At 56.6% G+C, this 18,916-nt stretch overlaps 1 protein-coding gene across 1 annotated transcript; it reads left to right on the top strand.

Moving 5' to 3' along the window:
• The first annotated feature begins 9,080 nt into the window (after positions 1–9,080).
• FNDC5 (fibronectin type III domain containing 5) lies at positions 9,081–18,548 on the top strand. Its single transcript, XM_082685768.1, has 7 exons — positions 9,081–9,117; positions 10,791–11,111; positions 12,695–12,810; positions 13,299–13,497; positions 13,858–13,947; positions 16,019–16,152; positions 16,474–18,548. The coding sequence occupies exons 1-7, from the start codon at positions 9,096–9,098 to the stop codon at positions 16,477–16,479; spliced, it is 888 nt and encodes a 295-aa protein (XP_082541894.1). The 5' UTR covers positions 9,081–9,095; the 3' UTR covers positions 16,480–18,548.
• Positions 18,549–18,916: the final 368 nt, after the last annotated feature.

The following is an 18,916-nucleotide window of genomic DNA, read 5'->3' as shown; positions in this document are numbered from 1 at the left end:
GGGCGGTGGGGGGGGGGGCATCAGTTCCTCTGTGTGCCTTGGCTCTGGTGTTGGGACCCCCAGTGGAGGCGTGAGAGACGCCAGACATGCGTGGGTGATCCCCAGCTGCCTCCTGCCTGAGGACCTGGGGGCAGGGAAAGACTTGCCACTCAGTCCCCACCCCACGCCCTTGGAGTGACAAGCTCCCGCCATCCTCCCCACTAGGCCTGGAGAGCTTTCCCTGTTTGGATTTAGGTGACAGGATAGCCCTGCATTCTCTGCCTGGGCTTCCCCTCCCACTCTTCCTCCTTCCTCTCTCTCTCTGGCCTGAAGCCAGAGAATCTTCCCAGCCTGGTCTGGATCCTCCTCTCCATCCTCGTGAGGCCTCAGTTTTCCCTCACAAGGAGCTGCTCAGCCACTGTCTCTGCTTTCTCCCACTTCCCCACCCCAGCTCCATGTCCAGGCTGACTTCTTGGCTTAGCCCCTCAGAGGCCTTCCATCCCCACTGTTTTTCTTCCCTGTGAGGGCAACTTTGATGCCCTGCCCTCAGGACCTGCCTTCTGAATTCTGTCTCCTAAAGGCAGGACCATGACTTCTCTCCCTGGAGGCCTCACCTCCCATGACTTTCCCTGAACCTGGAATGAGTAGGGTAGATCTGGGGGCAGAGCTGGATTCGGGTAGTCTCTGCATTACTTCTCATCAGCCACCTTTCCCTTCTTGGGGGCCTAGAAAGCACTGGGAGGTCCCCTGAGCCAAAGCGGAAGGCTTAGGGCTTCCCCACACTGCACACCAAAGGCCCTTGACCCCCAACACCTAGTGCCCTGGGATGTAGTCCAGAAAGGGGGCCAGAGGGGCAGCTGTCAGGAGGCCTGCCTGGGCCCTTCACTCCTGGATGCCCTGGAACAAGTCTCTTCTGTTTTGGAGCAGGAATATTAGACAAATGACCTACGTGTCTTGATATCCCCGGTTGAAACTCCTGACCGCAGTACTAACAAGACAGGGCTCCCTTACTGCCTTACAGACCCCTCACAGGCCTGAAATTCTGGGCATGAGCAGAGAGGAGGCCCTAGTGGCTCTGGAACTCTGTAGGTTTGAAAAGCTTTATGAAGGTCTGTTCTGGGGGTCAGGCTGGAGGTGTCCTTGCCAACGATGCTCACCTCCCTCCCACTCCAAACTGAGGCATCTAGGAGGGAGGGAGAGGCACACCTTCAGGTAGGTGTTGAGTGGGGTCATTGAGAGGACTGAGCAATGGGCAGGACCCATGGGGGCTGGAAGAAAGTGCAAGTCCCAGGGGAGGGATGTCCCCAGGGCCAGAGGAATGGGGCTACAGTTGAGAAACCAGAGCTGGCTACCCTCCTCTAGCACTAAAGAAGGATGTCAGAATGAGGCAAGTGGGGGGTGAATGGAGAGGGGACTGCCTATCTCTTGAGCACCTACTGTATGCAGGGTACTTTTCAACTATCATCTCCTTTGATCTGAACTAATCCTCAGGGCTCAGAGGCCTCAGGTCACTTGCTAGAGGTCAGACAACAAGAAAGTAACGATGCCAGAACTTGAACCTAGTTGCATGTGACTCCGGAGCCTGGGCTCTCCTCTAGAAGCCTCTCTGGGAGGTAGATCAAGGCAGCCCCTCCCCAATCCCTCAGAGGCACAGCCCCCACCACCCCCCCTTAGGTCCCAAACGGTTTGGAAAATCCTGATGGGAGCAGATGGTAGGGACAGATGGAAGGAAAAGCATCTCAGGGCTGAATTACACAAACAAACATTGATAAAGTGATTAAACCTCAAGCCACCCCTTTCCAAAGGGCCCTGCCCACCCTAGACTGGAGCACCATGGACCCAGAGGTGGGGCCTCGGGCTCTCCGGATGCCCCAGTCTCAGCCCAGCGGATCCCAGCTTCTGCCCACCCCGCCCTTCTCACCGCCGCTGCCGGGGACCACCCCCGGACCAGAGCCCAGGGCGGCAGAGCTGCCAAGAGCACAGCCCGGGAGGGGGAGGGGGCGGGTCTCGCTGTTCCCAAGGGAGCTGGGCCCTGAAGAACAGAATGGGGGTGGAGGGGGTGTTGGGAAAGTCCTGCGAGCTGGGACTGCAGACTTGAAATCAGGGTGGGGTGGGGCCCCTCCAGCAGGCCTCCCTAGACAGATAGAACTCAGAGAGCCACTGGGCCATGCTGACCCACCTCCCAATCCCCACAATGGAGGGGGGCAAGGCCCTTCACCTCTGGAAGGTTCGGTTGGTTCCTTCATCTCTACAGTAGAAACAATATTATTAATGGCCCCCTGAAAGGGCCTTGTGAGGATTAAGTGACAGGAAGCCTATAGGGGCTAGGACACTGGGCTGCACATACTTAATGTCTGCTCCAAGTAGCAGACTGGTGTTGGGGAATCAGGAAGGTGGGCGCTGGTTGGAAATGGCTCCTCCGCAGAGCAGAAGTCTGGGCTTGAAGATCCTGCCTGCAGAGCCCCTGAGGCAGCTGGGCTCTGCGGCAGCCCTCCCCGCTGCGGTGCCCCCAGGAAAACACCAGATCCCTCCTGGGTAAAAGCCGCTGATCTCTCTGCCCAGTTCAGAATTCAGGACCCCAGAGGTCCCCCTTTGCTGGTCCCTCGGTGTGAACTTACAGAGGGAAACAGACTGGGTTCAGATCTTGATGGGGCTCTTTCCCAGCTTTGGGAACGTTGACAAAAACAACCCCACTCGCTCTGGCTTCTTCTCAGGAACGCCGCCGGTATTTCCAGCCGCTTCCCGGACTTGCTGTCAGAAGCCCAGAGGCACCTCAGACTCAAGTTAGCCAGCATCCAATTCATGGCCCTCCACCCAGCCTGCCAGAGCCTGGGTGCCGTCCAGGAACCCCTCCCTCCTCTTCATCCCACAGCCCCTTCCTTCCCAAGTCAGAGGTCCACCCAAGGCTCAGGCCTGCCCTGCCCCACTCCCTCCTCTGGTGGCCCTGTATTGTCACCTGGTCCTTTTCCAGCTCCCCAGCCTTTGGTTTCTCCACACCTAATCCCCTTCTTCCCCGCTTAATAAACTTCCATGGCTCCCCACGGCCGACCAGAGGAACTGGGCATTGGAGACGCTCTATGACATGCACAACCCTTGCCTCCACTTCAGCTCCTACTCTCCACCTTCCTCTGATGACCCCTCTGAGGTCCAGCGCCTCCTCGACAGATGGCCAGGATCTCCCCTACACTGAAGAAGGGATCTGGAGCCAAGCTGGGGGGAACGGGGCTCCCTGACCCCCAGCTCCATGCATGTGGGTTTTAACATAGGTGGGGGTGAGGTGAAGTGATGCAGGCAGCTAGGGTCACATCCCAGCACCCCCCATACCCCCTCCTCTTTCCCTCTTCCCTCTGCTGGTGAAAGCAACTCTTAGCTGGAAGGATCTCAGACCCGATGACTTGCCTTAGGTCCCCCATCCCTTTTGCGCCCTCCTCAAATGCGAAGCGACCCTTTCTGTGCCACTTTTTCTAGCAAATAAGCATTTGGATATTTCTTAACATTTTCATTGCATTACACATTCTGTCTGCTCCTACAGCTCCTCCCGGTGTATCTCTGACTGTTTGAAAATGGTTCCTGAGGTTACCGCAAATGGAACGGTCACTCTTGGAAGTAGGATAAAGGGCAGGAGGTTGAGTGTTCACTTGTAACTGTATACACAATTCTGTGTCCATGTCTACAACCCGCATGCGCGCACTCAACCTCATTTGAGTCTTGAGTCAAAATCTAAAGGGTCAAACATTTTAGGTTTTTTTATTTCAGTCATCTCTACGCTCCATGTGGGGCTCGAACTCATGACCCCAAGATCGAGAGTCTCAAGCTCTTCTGACTGAGTCAGCCAGGTATTCCCCAAAACAATTTTTTAAAAAAGTCCTTCCTAAACTGGGATCTGTTTCTGCCTGGGAGGTTGCCCAGAGCCCATGGCCTCCTGAGGACTACCCCCTGCCCCTCCCAAACCAGAAGAGTGGATTGAATCCCCAGTCATCTCAGCCTCCGTGACCCAAGGGATTGCTCATGTGCTGCAGGGCTGGGACCCCCAGGAGTGGGGGCAGCCCTGATTCCAGCACAGCCAGCTGTGTTCTCCTGGAGTTTCCATTCTCCTGGGAGCTGCCTCCTTCCTAGAGCTGCTCTGAGGAGCCCACAAGACATCGGAGAGTAGTGCATGGGAAGGAGGCCCCCCAGGACACTGCAGGGTACAGGGGTGCACAGTCATGCAGCCTGGAGGGCGGGTGCTCCCGGGGAGAGGAAAGGGGATATCCTAGCTCAAGGCTTCTGTTGGAACTTCCTATTGTCCCCATTTTATAGACAAAGAAGCAGAGACACAGAGATGGAGTTCCCTGCTTCAGCCTATGCATGGGATTAGAGCCAGATCCAAGACAGGACCCTGCTCTATTTCTGGAGCTCTTTCCAGTGGGCCAGGATGCCTTGGAGAAGTGTGGGCTTCCCAGAGGGTTCCAAGGGACCCAGAGTCCCACAGCCCAACCTCCAGAGGCTGACTTTGCCATGTCTCAGGAGCCTGGTGCTCCCGATCTGTCTCCCTTACTGGGAAGACTGGGTCAGTTCTCCTTTCTGGCACCTTGGGCTCTCCTGAGGCTGGGGATTGCCTCTTGGTTTCCATAGAAATGGTGACCAGAGGGGTCTCCAGAATCAGTGCAGGGATGCTGCACAGGGACCAGCAAGTCTACACGTGCCCTGGGAATCCCTGGGATGGACAGCCCTAGCTACAAGCACACAGACACACGCATACTCATGCATACGCTTGCACGTACATGCACACCCAATGCACACGTGTGCACACCCACGCCCACTGAGAGCACACACGCACACCTCTGCACATGGAGTCCCAGGCAGGCGCACTCACAAGGTGCCCGCTAACCGAGAAACACATCTGGACATGATCATAACTGACATCACCCACTCCCAGAGCCACCCTGGTTCCCTCAGGCATAAGATGGGGCGGGAGGAAATGAGGCACTTCCACTTGATAATACCCACCGCTACATTTATAGATACTATGTGCCCGGGGCTGCATTTTCTTTTCCCCCTGTATAACATTTATACTCCCCACAATGCCACTCTGAGATAGGCACCCAGTAAGGAAACAGGCTCCCAGAGGTGGGGGTGCCAAGCCAGGGTTTGAGTCCAGGATTATCTGGCTCCTGCCTCCACCCAAGACCTGTTGGTGCCAGACCCATGAGGGCCTGCCTGGGACCAGGGTTCTTGGACTTGTGGCTCTGGGACATATGATTCCCTCTCCAGCCCCAGCCATTCTGGAGACCAGGGGTGGAGGAGGTGGTGAGGGGAGGTCCAAGGGACATCAGGGGCTTTCCTTCTGCCTACATCTCCCAGTCAGCAACAAGACCCACTGGGAATCTCTTGCTGGTGAAGCCCACTGAGTTCACTTGTAAGCTGCCCGAGCTTCCAGCAAACGCAGGAATCCAGGTGCTGAGGTCCTGGCCCTAACTTTCACCCTAGGAAGTGAGGGATCCGGAGTTCAGAGGCCAGGCCAGCCAGGTGACCCTGAGCAAGGAGTTGGGCAAGGGGGGGAGGGTCATTGTCCAGGAGGGAGATTTCAGCAAGAGGATACTCTGACAGTCCAAATGGGCTGCTGAAGGAGATGGTGAGCTCCCCATCACTGCAGGCATCCCAGATCTGTAGATGCTGCGGCTCCCTGCTTAGGAAACTGAAAATAAACAGTGACTGAGTCTTGCATCATTATCACATCATTGACTTTGTCATAGCCACCCCTGATTGGGTACCTTTTGCGTCAGGCACTTTAAGGTATGACTACCGCTACTGCTAATAAAAATAGCAGCCGCTATATATTCAGCGCTTATGTGGTTGCTCTTCACTGTCTCCTCCCAGAGACCTGAGAGGCGGGTGCTATTGTTAAGCCCACTTACAGATGAGGAAACTGAGGTTCAGAAAGGTCAGTGACGCGTGCACGGTGCAAGGACTTCAAGACCTACGTTCTGCCTGGCTGCTGAGTCTCTGGTCTGCCCATCTGGCAGTTGGCCTCCTGGACCAGCGACCACCCCCTCTCCCTCAACCCCCCTACCCCCTGTGCCCAGTCAAGGCCAGGCATTCCTGGAGCCTTTCCTATTCTGGGCAATTTTGGCTTCACTATGGCCACGGAGGCGCCCTCTGCTGGCCATTCCTGGCTCTGCAGAACCATGTTCCTTTGAGGTCAAGGGAGGCCCTCTAGTACCTGGGATGTGAGAGGTGGGCAGGCCATCCAGCCTTGGCCCCTGACTTCAATTAGCAACAATCGCGCCCCGGATAAACCTTATTGGCTACGATGCTGCTACTGCGCAAAGCTGGCCCCTGACTTCAGATGGTGGTACCTGACGTCACCCAGCTGATCAAGGTTGAGCTGAGGTTGGAGTCTTAGGGCCATCTGATTCCCAGGCTCTTGTCCTTCCGCCCCTCCCTGGTAGGAAGGAGGTTTTACTCCAGCTGCCTTCACTTCCTGCTGCAGCCCTCTCCACATCTGGGCTTATAACCAGGTCCTCTGGCCCCATTGCTCTTGAAGGATCTCGAGGAACCCTAGTTTGTAGCTAAGAATCTGTCTACAAGAGTACAATGGGCCCCGGGGTTTCAGGCAATTTGAGGCATGGAGCTATCTATCATTGACCAACTGTGTGAGGTTGGGCAAGATTCTTAACCTCTCTGGGTGCTGTCCAATGGAAGTCGGTTCCTTTGTAGATTCTGAAAAACTGAAGAGATGCAAGGAGGTCTCTTCTGCCCAATCAGAAAGCCTCTACTGGACCCTGACAGCACACCAGCTCACATCACCCCACCCAGCCATTCCGGACCCAGCACTCCAGCTTTTTCATAGCCCCTGGGAGTCCTGGAAGGGATTTTACTTAGTCATTAGCTCACTGTTTATCACCTGCCTCTCCCACTGGAATGTAAAATCCAGGAGGGCAGGAATTTCATCAGCTTGGTTGGGGCTATGTCCCCAGGACTTGTGGCATCAATAAAGCCCTCCGTAGCCCAACTTCTCTTGCAGTCTGGAACAGCCTTTCAAATCCACGGCTGTTTTTCCTGCTCTCATCATCACAGCCCAGAGCTTGCAGCAACCCCTCCCACCCCTCCCTGCCATCCTCCTCTGACTCCCCTTCCTAGCCCCTCTCCTGCCAAAGATTCCTTTTTTCCTTCTGCCCCTTTCCCCTCCTATGACTAATTCCCACCTGACTCTCAGTACTAGTTAAGCTCAGGCATCACCTCCTCCCAGAAGGCCTCCCTGCTTTCCTTTTAAATTAATGCTCCCTTCTGACCTCTTTGGATCCCTGGTGCCTCCAGGTCCAGAGGGTCGTTTCTCTCTGTTTTAAACATATCTCTCTTCTCTACCATGGGAACTCTTCAGGAGCTGGGACTGATTTTGTTCATCACTATGTCTTCAGTACCCAGGCACTCAGGAAATATTGAGCTGGGCTGGTGTCATCAGTGCCATGATGGAGACTTCGGGGATTGGACAGGTCAGACCAGTGTCTCCCAGGGCAAGCCACTTTCTCACTTGGAGCCTCAGTTTCCTCATCTATAAAATGGGTATAACAATCCTGACTCCTCAGCCGCTTCTCTCAAGTATGTAATGTGCCAGCACATGGAGAACATTTGATGAGGGGTAGTGGTGTGTAGTCTTGGGCCAGTCTTAGTCTCTGCCTCTGTAAACCGCAAGCCCCCAGATGCCCTACAGGAAAGGAAAATGCATATTTTTTTAGTGAATCCTGGGTCAGGATCCCCACCCGAAGGAACCCCCCAGAGGTGAGGGGAGGAGGTAGGCAGGCAGCCTGGGTTAAACGTGGTAGTTCACTAGCTGTGTGATCCAGGGCAAGTTCTCACATCTCTCTGAATCTCAGCTTCCTGATCTGGAATGGGAGCTAATAACACGTGCCAGCCTAAGACTCCGAATAACAGGGACAAAAAGTCAAGTTCTTGGTAGGTGCTTGATTATTTATATACCCAAAGCATTCTCCTGCCCTTCTCATTCTTCCTGTGACTGGGGGTGTGTGTATCTAGGGAATTCCTTAGACAGGGCCACGAGGATCTAGGCTATGAAGGGGAGCCTTCCCATTCTAAATGGTTGCCTGGGGTCTGGCCTGGGCACCTGCAGCCTGAGTGAGGTACTGGGACTCTGGGTAGGTCTGGGCACTCCAGCCGGCCCCCTAGGAGATGTCTGTGGAGTCATCCAAAGAGAAACCAGTGCAGCCTGGGACGACAGAGGTCCATCGCTCAATCCCTGCCTAGATCCTCACTCATGCATTTATTCATTCTCCCGCTGCGGTATTTCCAGAATGTTGCACGAAGCCGGGTACATAATAGGTGCTCAATAGATATATGTCGGAAGAGCAAATTTATTCCATATATTCAACACACATTTATTGAGTGCCTACTGCTTGTAGCCCTGTGCTAAGAGCTGGTGTACAAATGGTGCCCACACAGCAACGGGTCCTGAAGTCCTCCCGAGATCATCAGGGGCTCCAAATCCTCCCAACTCTAACGGCCTCCTAACCAGCTTCCACTGATTGCCGGACTCCAGGCATCAAAGGCTTTCCCCAGAATTGTGGTCATGCCCAAGCACCCCGTGCATCCTGGGGCCCGGGAAGGTTGCACCCCCACAGGCACGACTCTTCGAATCCTCCTTGTCTTTCATTCCCCTCCTCCAACCACTATCCCCCTCCCTCTCAAAGCCTTAGACGCTGCCATCACCCCACCCCCAGTGCCCTACATCTACCCGGGATTATACCCGGAGAGGCCAGCAGGTGGCGCCCCCTTTCCCCCGCGCTAGACTGGCCTCCAGACCCCACCAGGACCCTCTCTCTTCTCTCTTTTGTCCCCTGGCGGGGACAGGAGTAGACTCTGTGACCTCTAACTGACCCCTCTCCTGCCTGCTGGCTCCTGCGATGAGGCCTGAGGAGGCTCCAGCTGCTCCTGCAGGCCCCGGGATGTCTTTTCCTGCCTGCTGGGGTTGGAGCGGGGGGTCCCTAAGGGCCAAGCTGCAGCTGGTGGGGCGGGGCCGGGCGGGGTGGGGCTGAAGGCAGCTGCCGGGTGAAGAGAGAGACAGGAGAGAGAAGTGCTTTGGTTCCTTGGCTCCGGCCCCAAAGAGGTGGTGGTCCCAAATGAGCCTCACCCCAGCACAAGGTATGTGGCTGGGGAAGCCGATGGGGCTGGGGGTTTCAGCCCGCGGAGCAGAACAGGCCTGGCCATACGGAAGGGCTTTCAGTAAGAACTCCAAAGACCCCTCCCATCCTAACCTTTCCAAGGTGACCCATAAAACTTGGAGGGGGGCGGTCAATGCAGGGAGTCCTGGAGTGGGCATTGGGAGAGGAGGGCTCCACGGCTGCTCCTGAACCCCTGTGTGAATTTCAGGGAGTTCTTTCCATCTCTGAACCTAGGTTTATCAATCTCAAATGTGTGCGAGCGAGATCTGGAGGACATTCTGTGGGATATCTTTGCAAAGTTGTCCCTTTTCAAAAAGGATTAGCCCTTCCAGGAGCTTCTGGAAGACCAAAAGGCCCTTAAAGACCCAAAGGAATGTCCCCTAGTGATGGAATTTCAGATTGGGGGGAGGGGCTTATTTGGAGATGTGGGGGCCTCTCCTTGCGGGGGGGGGGGGGGGGGGTGCTGGGGGGGTGGGTGCTGGGGCCCTGGTCTGTGCCTCCCTGGGCATGGCATCCTCGTTTCTCTGACTGGGACTCAGGGTGGAGAGTGCCACAAGGTGCGGGGCTGCCTTTGCCCGCTGCTGTTGTGGAGGTCCCCTCCTTAGGGAGAGGGTGGCAGGTACAGGGAAAGGGCAGCTCTGTGCCTCTTGAAGAACAGAAAACGGGTGTGTGAGATGAGGTAGGGACAGCAGTAGGCATATGGTGGCCCCAAGGTAGTGAGGAAGGAACCATCCCTGCCCTTTATTGGCTGTGGTGACTTGCCCAGTTTCCAAAGCCCCTTAGAGTCGTTAGCTCCTCCCCAGCTGGTGGCACTCAGGGCGGCCAGAAGGGTGAGGGAGGGGGTCCCCGAGCCACTCTTCCCTCACCCCTCTTGGGAAGAGATTGTTCCAGCTTGTTCTCTGGCTGGGGAGCAGCTGGCACAGGCAAGTTCTAGGATCTCAGGCATGGTGGGGTGGGAGAGTTCACTCTGGGTGGGGAGACAATGGAGTCAAGCACACGCGTGGGAGTCAGATCAGCCTGTGTTCAAATCCTGGCTCTGCTGTGGGTCCTTGGGCAAGTCAAGTGACCTCTCCGAGCTGCAGTCTCCTGTATGAAACGGGGGGGGGGGGGGGGGGGGGTCACAAAGCACCTCCTAAGCGGTTCTGGGAGAAGCGGCACGATGCAAGGCAAGCTATTGGCACAACGTTTGGCACCTAGTGGGTGCGGGTTGTTATTCTCATGGAGACAAAAGTAGAGGCCCAAGGAAGGGGAAGGACCGGCGGGGGTCACAGAGCTAGGTTTCCAGTGAGTCTGAGCACCCTCTTCCCGGCCGCACTTACTGTATACACCCCTGCACTTACTCGGCACTCCAGTCTCGCTCCCATCCCCCGCTGTGACACTCCCCTCTGCTCACGTCTGTCCCGGGCCCGGAAAGGCCTCGGGTGTGGGGTGGGGTAGGGGGTGAGGACCCCCAGGCCGAGGGAGGACGGTGGGGAACGGGGGACACTGATACGTGTCTGGGGGCGCGCGTCCTCCCTCTCCCAGGGGAAGGGCAGGGCTGGGGCCGGGTCGGGGACGGGTGATGGCGGGGGACTGGGGCGGCCGGCGGGCCGGGAGGGGGCGGGCGTGGGGGGCGCCCTCCGCCCTCACCCCGCCCCGCGCCTCTCCCCGCAGCGGGGGCGCCCCGCCCCCCGGGCGCCCGACGTGGACGCGGCCGCCGCGGCCGCCGCCGCCACCGCCGCCGCCGCCACTGCCGCCGCGCGGGAGTCGCTGTCCGCGGAGCCGACATGCAGGCGGCGCGGGGCGGCGCGGGGCGGCCGGGCCGGGCGGGCAGCGGGCGGGAGCGCCAGCGCCAGCGGCCGCCGGGCGCGGGAGCCGCGTCCCCCTGCGCCGCCCCGGGCCGGCCGGCCAGAGGAGCCGCCATGCGCCCCGGGCCGCCCCGCGCCGCTCTCCGCCTGTGGCTGGGCTGCGTCTGCCTCGTGCTGGTGCAGGCGGGTAAGGGGGCCCGGGTTGGGGGGCTCGACGCGGGGCAGGCGGGCGGGCGGGCGGGAGTCCTCGGGCCCCCTTCCTGCTCCCCGCCCCCCAACCTGGCCCCGGCCTCTCCCCCACCTCTGGACTCCCAGGCCTGTCCTCCAGCTCCCGATCCCCGGCCGGCCACCCCAGCCTTGGGGTCTAGGGTCTTGCGATCCCTTAGTCCCGTCATCCCCTGGCCCTGACCGGAGGCCTTTGCCTCAGGTGACTGAGCTGAACTCCCTTCTCTGGCCTGGGGAGCAGCTGAGGACACCAGTCCCCCCACCTTGGGCCTCCCTCCCTGTCCTCAAAGCCCTGAAGGAGAACTCTGCGGGTCAGAGCAGGATGGGGTCCTGGTGTGCGTGAGCAAGTGTGAGGGGGATGGGGACAGGCACCCTAGGACTGGGGTGGGTGGGGTGGACCCCTGAGCCTGCTGCAGTCAGGGTCAGGCCTGCCCCGAGAACCGGCCTCATTCTCACCCAGCCCAGCCTCTCCTGAGGCTCTATATCTGTCCCTTTAGCTTCTGGCGCCTCTCTCATGGCTCCCTCTACCCATCTCTCTGTGGCTCAGTGCTTTCTGTCTCTCTCTCTCTCGGCTTCCTCTCTATGTCTGTCTCTGATAGCCCACTTGTCTGTTTTCTAGTTCTGTGTCTGCCGCCACCTGTCTGTGTCCCTCTGTCTCTGTCTCCACAGATGGCTTTGTCACCCCAGGCCCAGCCCCTGGGGCCTCAGGTCCACTCCCGTATGGGCCAAAGGGTGCTGCTCAGGGCTAGGTCTTCCCCTGACCGCACTCGCCTGTTGGGAGACTTAGATACACACTGTGTGACTCCAGGGCCCCTCTCCTAGAGAGGTTCTTCCTGCCCTGACCTCCACCGTCCCTGTCACCCTCCCTCTACTCCTTTTTCGACTGACTCTTTCAATCCTCTTCCCAAGTCAAGACCCTGCCTACCCTACGTACTCCTGCCTCTCCCCTGGGAGAACCTGCTCTGAGTGACCCCATCTTCCCCTATCACCTCCCCACCTGCCTCTCGGGGCTGGCAGAGTATGGAGATGCAGCTCGCATAGACCCCTCCCCAGGCTGCATTCTGTCTGCTTTACTGGGATACCAGGGATTCTTCTCTTGATCCTCACTCTGAACCCAGGGCTCACCCTAGCCTGGTTCTTCTTGACTTCTGGGTCTTTCTCCTTCCCTCAAGGTCACTCACCTGACAGTGTGGTATTATATAAAGAGCACTAGGCTGGGAGTCCTTTTGACTGCTTTTCATCAGGCTGACTTTCAGCACCTGCAACCTTGGCCCCCACCATCCCCCCGCTCTGTGCCTGTCCCACCCCTTCCCACCCTTCCATTCGCTTGGACCCCTGATAGGGCCAGTGAGACCAATGGAGGCTCCCACCCTGGATACCAGGAGCCTGGGGCCTCTTGGGCCTCACTGTTCAGGCACTAATGAACTGAGGCCCGTGTGCCAACCTCTGCCACTCTGTGGCCTTTCCCAGGTCCCCACTTAGGAGACCGTGGGCCTGGGCCTCCCAGCAGGAGGTGCTCAGGCTCAGGTGCCTTCCCACCCCCAGACAGCCCCTCGGCCCCCGTGAATGTCACTGTCAGGCACCTCAAGGCCAACTCCGCAGTGGTGAGCTGGGACGTCCTGGAGGATGAGGTCGTCATTGGATTTGCCATCTCTCAGCAGGTAACCCTTGAGGGACTGGGAGGGAAGGACACATCCAGACAGTAGCAGGGGATGGGGAGGCGGGTGTGCAGAAATGGAAAGGAAAAAGAAATAAAGGAGCAAGAGAAGACAGGCAGAAGAATTGCACATGTGGCTTGGAATGGGGACCCTAGCGGGAAATGGATTGGTGAGGCAGGTTCTTGGACCTTTGACTGGAAACTGGGCACCGAAAGTCCGGTTTTGATCTCACGCAGACCTGAGTGTGGGACCCAGTGCAAGTTCTCACTGGAGAGACGGCCTTAGGCAGCTTTTCTAAGTTTTCTGCACCCGCACCGTCTCCCTCTCTGTCAAACGGATCTAGCAGTGGTCCTAGCCGCCTGCAGAGATGAGGGGTGTGAGGAAACTTTAGCTCCATAGTCAGCTGAGCCCTGGGCGCCGCCAGGAGGGGGGGCCCAGTGGGGTTGGTGGCCGGGCGCCACCGACAGCGGGCCTGGCACTTGCCTTGGCAGAAGAAGGACGTGCGGATGCTACGCTTCATTCAGGAAGTGAACACCACCACCCGCTCATGCGCCCTCTGGGACCTGGAGGAGGACACCGAGTACATTGTGCACGTGCAGGCCATCTCCATTCAGGGCCAGAGTCCGGCCAGCGAGCCCGTGCTCTTCAAGACCCCACGCGAGGCAGAGAAGATGGCATCCAAGAACAAAGGCAGGCCCCGGCCCTGCTGGGGGGGCTGGCTGGGGTGAGGGGTGGTCAGGGGCAGAGCAGTGGGTGGCTTGAGGAAAGCAGCAGCCTCCGCCACCTCCCAGGACCCCCGACCCCTGGCGCCTACTAAAGCAGTACCTGAGAGAGAGGAGGTCACCCTAGTGTCCTACCGTGAGGGTATCAGCTTCCAGCTTTGGGTCAAGCCCTGTTGCCGCCGCTGCAAGTAGCCATCAGCATGTACTAGAATCTCTTGTTAGGTGTCCAGGCACCTATAGAGATAAGCGCTTAAGATCCTGGGCCCGGCCCTAGAACAGAGGCTGGGGACGAAAAGAGCCTCGGGCCAGTGTCTCTCTCTCCCCACAGATGAGGTGACCATGAAGGAGATGGGGAGCAGCCAACAGCTGCGGACCGGCGAGGTGCTCATCATCGTCGTGGTCCTGTTCATGTGGGCTGGTGAGTGCCTCCCGTCCATGCCTCACTTGGCCTCTGCAGAACGGAAGTCCCAGGCCAGGCCCCTTCTCTCCCAGAAGCAGAGGCAGCTGAGACGTGATGGAAGTCTCGAAGTCCTGCTCTGGGGACCAGATGGGACCCATTCGCTGGCTTACCTCTCCCGAGAAGCTTAGCGGATTGAGAGCTAGCTGCCTTGGAGGTCAGGTTGTTTGAGCATTTGCCCTTCCCTCCCTTGGGAGTAGTTCGGGCTCCTGGGACGGACACACCCGAAGCCACTTTGCCTTCCGGCCATGGCTGTGGCAGCCATGCCTCCTTCTGGGGTGTCGGGCCTCCAGGGGCTCAGGGTTGGGACAGCCTCATAACCTACTCCTCCTAGCCGGGTCCTGAGTCCGCCTCCTTAGGATCTCCCTAGTCCATCCGTGAGCGTGGCACTGCTTGTCTCTCCCTGTGGCTCCTCTTAGATGAGGTCATTGGGCTCATGTCTCTCCCTTTTGCCACTTGTCTGTGAGCTACCCGAGGATAAAGAACACATTTCATCTCGGTTCTTAACTCAGCCAGCATTTTCTGAAGGGCCACTCCGTTCCAGATAATAGTACTAGTCACGACTAAGCCCGGGGCTTGCAGAAACTGGGCCTGGGAGAAGCCAAGTCCCTACTTGACTATAATTCAGTGTGATGAGTGCCTCCTATGTGGGCAGGGGAGAGGGATTTAATTCTAGGGCTAGCAGGAGAAATTAGGAAAAACACAGAAAGGAGGAAAAATGGGGATTGAGCTTTGAAGGATGAATAGGAGTTCACCAGGCAGCCAAAAAAAAAGGAACAGGGTTCTATTGACACGGTGTATAAGAAACAAATTCAGTTCAGTCTGACTCAGCGGAGCTGTGAACGGAGAGAAAGTAGAAAGGGGACAGTCAAGGATGGCGAGTCTCTAAAGTTGGCTGGAGTCCGTTTTGAGAGACTTGAACACCATGCCAAAGCTGTCTTAGCATGGCGGTTGAAGGACAGCCTGTATTGTAGAAGCATTTGGAAAAAACGTTCTGTAAGCACATTGAAAAGCAGGCACCTGTAGAAAAAGAAAAAAGGTAAAAAAACCAAAGGATTGTACAAAAGAGGTTTGTGGTGCGTTATCATTTATATCATTATAAATATATAATTATATAATGATATAGAATTATAAAATATATAATTTTTATATAATTCTATATCATTATGTATATTTATAATGATATAGAATTATAAAACATATAATTCTATATCATTATATATCATTATAAATACATAGTATTAATACAATCGTAACAATATAAACATGGTAGACTAACCCAAGACTGTGATACGCTTCTGTTAGGATGACGGGAAAGGAAGTTGGGGGAGATGTTAGCCTGTATCTACCGTGGTGGAAAAGTCAAAAGACAGGACCTAAAACATGTAGATCAGGAAAGAGCACTATACATAAAGCAGAGGTAAAATGGAGACGACTCCTAGAGGCATTGGAGCTGGCTTCCTTCATCGCATTTGACTTTCAAGAACTATCACGCTCCCATGTTAGTAGCTTGCTAACCATGAGCATTTAGCAGAGCGCAGACCCTGGAGTGCACATACGGGCCCCCCCACTGTGGGACTTCAAGTAGGTTCCTGGGCTCTCTGCATCGGTGTCCTCACTGGTAGCCCGGTGACGGTAACGAGAGGCGCCCTCCTGGCGCTCCTCAGGCTCGGCAGCATCAGCCGTGACCGTGCCCGGGCTCAGCGGATGTTACTGTGTCTATTCCGCTAACTGGAACGGAGAGCTGTCAGGGGTGCAGGGGTTTAGCGAAGGAAAGGGGGAGATGGATCAGATGTGCGTCGTGGGAAGCTCAACCCAGCAGCAGCGAAAGCGATGGCTGCTGGGGGAATAGGGAGACACAGGAGCCAGAGGCGGGCCGTTGCAGCAGTGCAGGACAGAGGCCATCTGGAGCTCAGTGTCTACCAGGTGCTCAGAAGGTGCCAGCAGGAATGAAGGAGGTGGCCGGGATTCGAGCTCTGGCCTCTCACTGCTCTCCCTGTCCCCCCACCCCCACCCTGCCATCATCCCCCAGGCGTCATTGCCCTCTTCTGCCGCCAGTATGACATTATCAAGGACAATGAACCCAATAACAACAAGGAGAAAACCAAGAGCGCATCAGAAACCAGCACACCAGAGCACCAAGGGGGAGGTCTCCTCCGCAGCAAGGTGAGGGCAGATCTTGGGCCGGGTGGGCGGCCCTAGGGCTGCAGCAGGGGACAGCTCAGCACCAGGAGCGGCTGCGGCTGGGCAGAGCCGAGCTCGGCCACTGCCCCTGTGACATAGGGACACTGCACGTGGATTTTGGACCTTTTCCTTTTGCCGGGTACCGGGGCCAGGGTGGTTAACAAAATGCAGTGCGTGGGGAGGGTGGAATGCTTGGTTGGTGTGGGACAGTATGAATAGGGGGTTCTGGGCTCATTTCTGCCCCTGCCGTGTTGCGTGACCTTGAGCAGGTGCCTCACTTTCATTTCCTCTTCTGCAAAACAGATATGAGAACCTTGTCAGTGCTTGCTCTGAGCCGCTCGGAAGAAACGCTAGAAAAGTGGGAGGATCTCATGGTTCTGACGATGATTAGCCAACAAACAAACATCTGGCCCTCTCCACATTTCCTCCTCCTTCCATCTCCTCACACCCCCTGGCTTACTGTCCTCTCTCTTGGCTTCTTTCTGGCGCATTTTCCTGAAGCCTCTTAGTAACCCCCATCTCCAGAAGCACGTCGACAGTCAGGGGCCGAGGCCGCGCTCAGAGGCAGGTCTACAGGATGGGAGAGAAGCAGCCAGCGGGATGGCTCTGCTGGGGGTGAAACCGGGGGCCAGGGGGGTCGAGGCCCCGGCACCCAGTCTTGGCCGCTGAGTGAGGCCGAAGGCTGGGTTTGAGAAGGCAGAGAGACGAGACACGCAGACAGGGCTACTCCCTTCCTTCCACGTGGGACGAAAGCCTGGCTTTTTAGGTGGCAGCCCTTCCTTCTTGTGTCCTCCCGTTACTTCCAACTTTGCAAGAAGTCTATTCGATTAGCCCTGGCTGCTTCTCTCATTTTTTTCCTCCCAGTTTCCCAACAAGCCCTCAGTGAGCATCATTGAAGCATGACTGCCTGTCTGCAGGGAGAAGGATTTCATTTTTCTTCTCTGCTGGTCTCCAGGTCCATGGGCACAGGGACAGGGAGGACTGCGGTGGGGGGAGGCCCAGCTAGCTGCACTGTTCTCCCTCTTCCCCATACTAGTCTTGGTGAAGGAGGCTGAACTACAAACCCAAATTCTGCAAAAAATAAACAAGCCACAAAACTAAAAGGCCTGGCCCCATTCTGGAAAAGGCAAAGCTGCATGAGACACAGCCTTCTTTCTGCCTCCTCGCCTCTCCTGGACTGGCTTCCTCTTCAAGAAAATGCACAAAGCTCCTGGGAGATGACAAGCACCTGGACTGACTCCAGCTGTGTCTTTCAGACCGAGAGCCATCGCAGAAGCCATGGGGCAGGGTCATGGCTGCCAGCAAGCTTTTTCTGGATCCAGCCATCACGGACTTGTTTGTGGTGCGATGCACAACTCGGCGAGTGTGTGAGATGTTCTGTTTTGTCTCTTTTGGAAAACATGACTGAAGGGCTTCACTCCAGAGGGCAAAGGAATGCTCCAAGCTGATTGCCTGCAGCCTCCATCTTCTTTGGCCCTTATTCGACTGTTAAGACGAAGTGGGAAAGAGACCTGGGAGCAGTTACTGGCCCCATTTCTTAAGGATGAGTCTCTTGGAGTTGGAACAATGCTGGGTTATGCAACTGAAAAGGTATGTCCATGTGGGACATCCTGGGGGCTACTGAGTCACCTGCTCTGGAGTGGAAGGTGCTGGAAGACAGGCCTGAGCCATCACCGTGGAAATCAGAGCAGCCCTGGCCTCTGGGGTCTCCGTATCTTGCCATCTCATCCAGGGTTCTGGGAAAGCTACCCAGGGTCCTCATGTCCTTCCCTAGAGCCTGAGTGGTGTGAGGTGTCCAGTCTCTCTCTCCACTGCCCCTTTCTGGTAAACAAAACAAAACAAAACAAAATGGTGCTTGATAAGGGAAGGCAGACTCTTCCCTCGGACTGACAAGTGATGGCTGCTGAACGCCTGCATGGGAAGAGCTGGACCTCTGTGTCTTCCGTTGGTGGCTAAGGACAGGCGTGTGGGAGGACTGCGCCTAGCACAAGCCTGGCACACAGTAGGCGCTCAGGGAATACCTGTTGAACTGAATGTTAAGAGCAGTGGCCCCCAGCCAGAGAGCTGAAAGCCATCACCCAATGACCGCCCCTTCCTTCCGGTCTACAAGAGCTCTCCCGGCTAGGTCAGCCACCACTCTATTTGGCCCCGACGTGGCAGCACAGGGAGGGAGGAGAGACAGGATAAAAGGCAGATGTCAGCAATACTAAGGGCTTCCTCATGGAAGGGCATGAGGCTCCACTCATTGTCTTGTGACTTCCATCCCTGCTGAATGGGGCTGCAAGGCCAAGGCTCCTTAGTGGAGAGGTCCTTACCTCTGATCCAGTTAGAGCAATAACCTCTTTTTAAATGTAAAATAAAAGACAAATGAAAAGGCACATCCTTGTCTTCTGGTAAATGCCCAAATGTTGCCCTCTTTTTCTGGCAATTGGCAGCAAGTCAGGATGTGTGGAGGAGGGAGTCAGTTCTCTCTCCATTTTGGCCTGCAGCTTCTTAGGGACATGCCTGCCAGCCAAGCTGGAGCTGGAAGGGAAATCTCGAACAGATGGGGGTGCACGTGTAGGAGGAGAAAATAGCTCCTCCATCGTCCTATTACCGAGGCCCCCAAATCCAAGCTCAGGCTGCCTCGCTGCACAGGTATGCGGGCTGGTGCTCAGTTTTTAGAACGAAGGGTTTTCCCCTCTGGGTGGGGCTGGGTGTTTTCCCTGACCAAAGGAATGCAGTTTTGGTTTCTCCCCAGGGTGAG

Source organism: Mustela nivalis (genome assembly GCF_964662115.1).
Source record: "Mustela nivalis genome assembly, chromosome: 10".
In the NCBI taxonomy this organism is placed as follows: domain Eukaryota; kingdom Metazoa; phylum Chordata; class Mammalia; order Carnivora; family Mustelidae; genus Mustela; species Mustela nivalis.
This window is presented reverse-complemented; position numbering and strand designations above follow the sequence as displayed.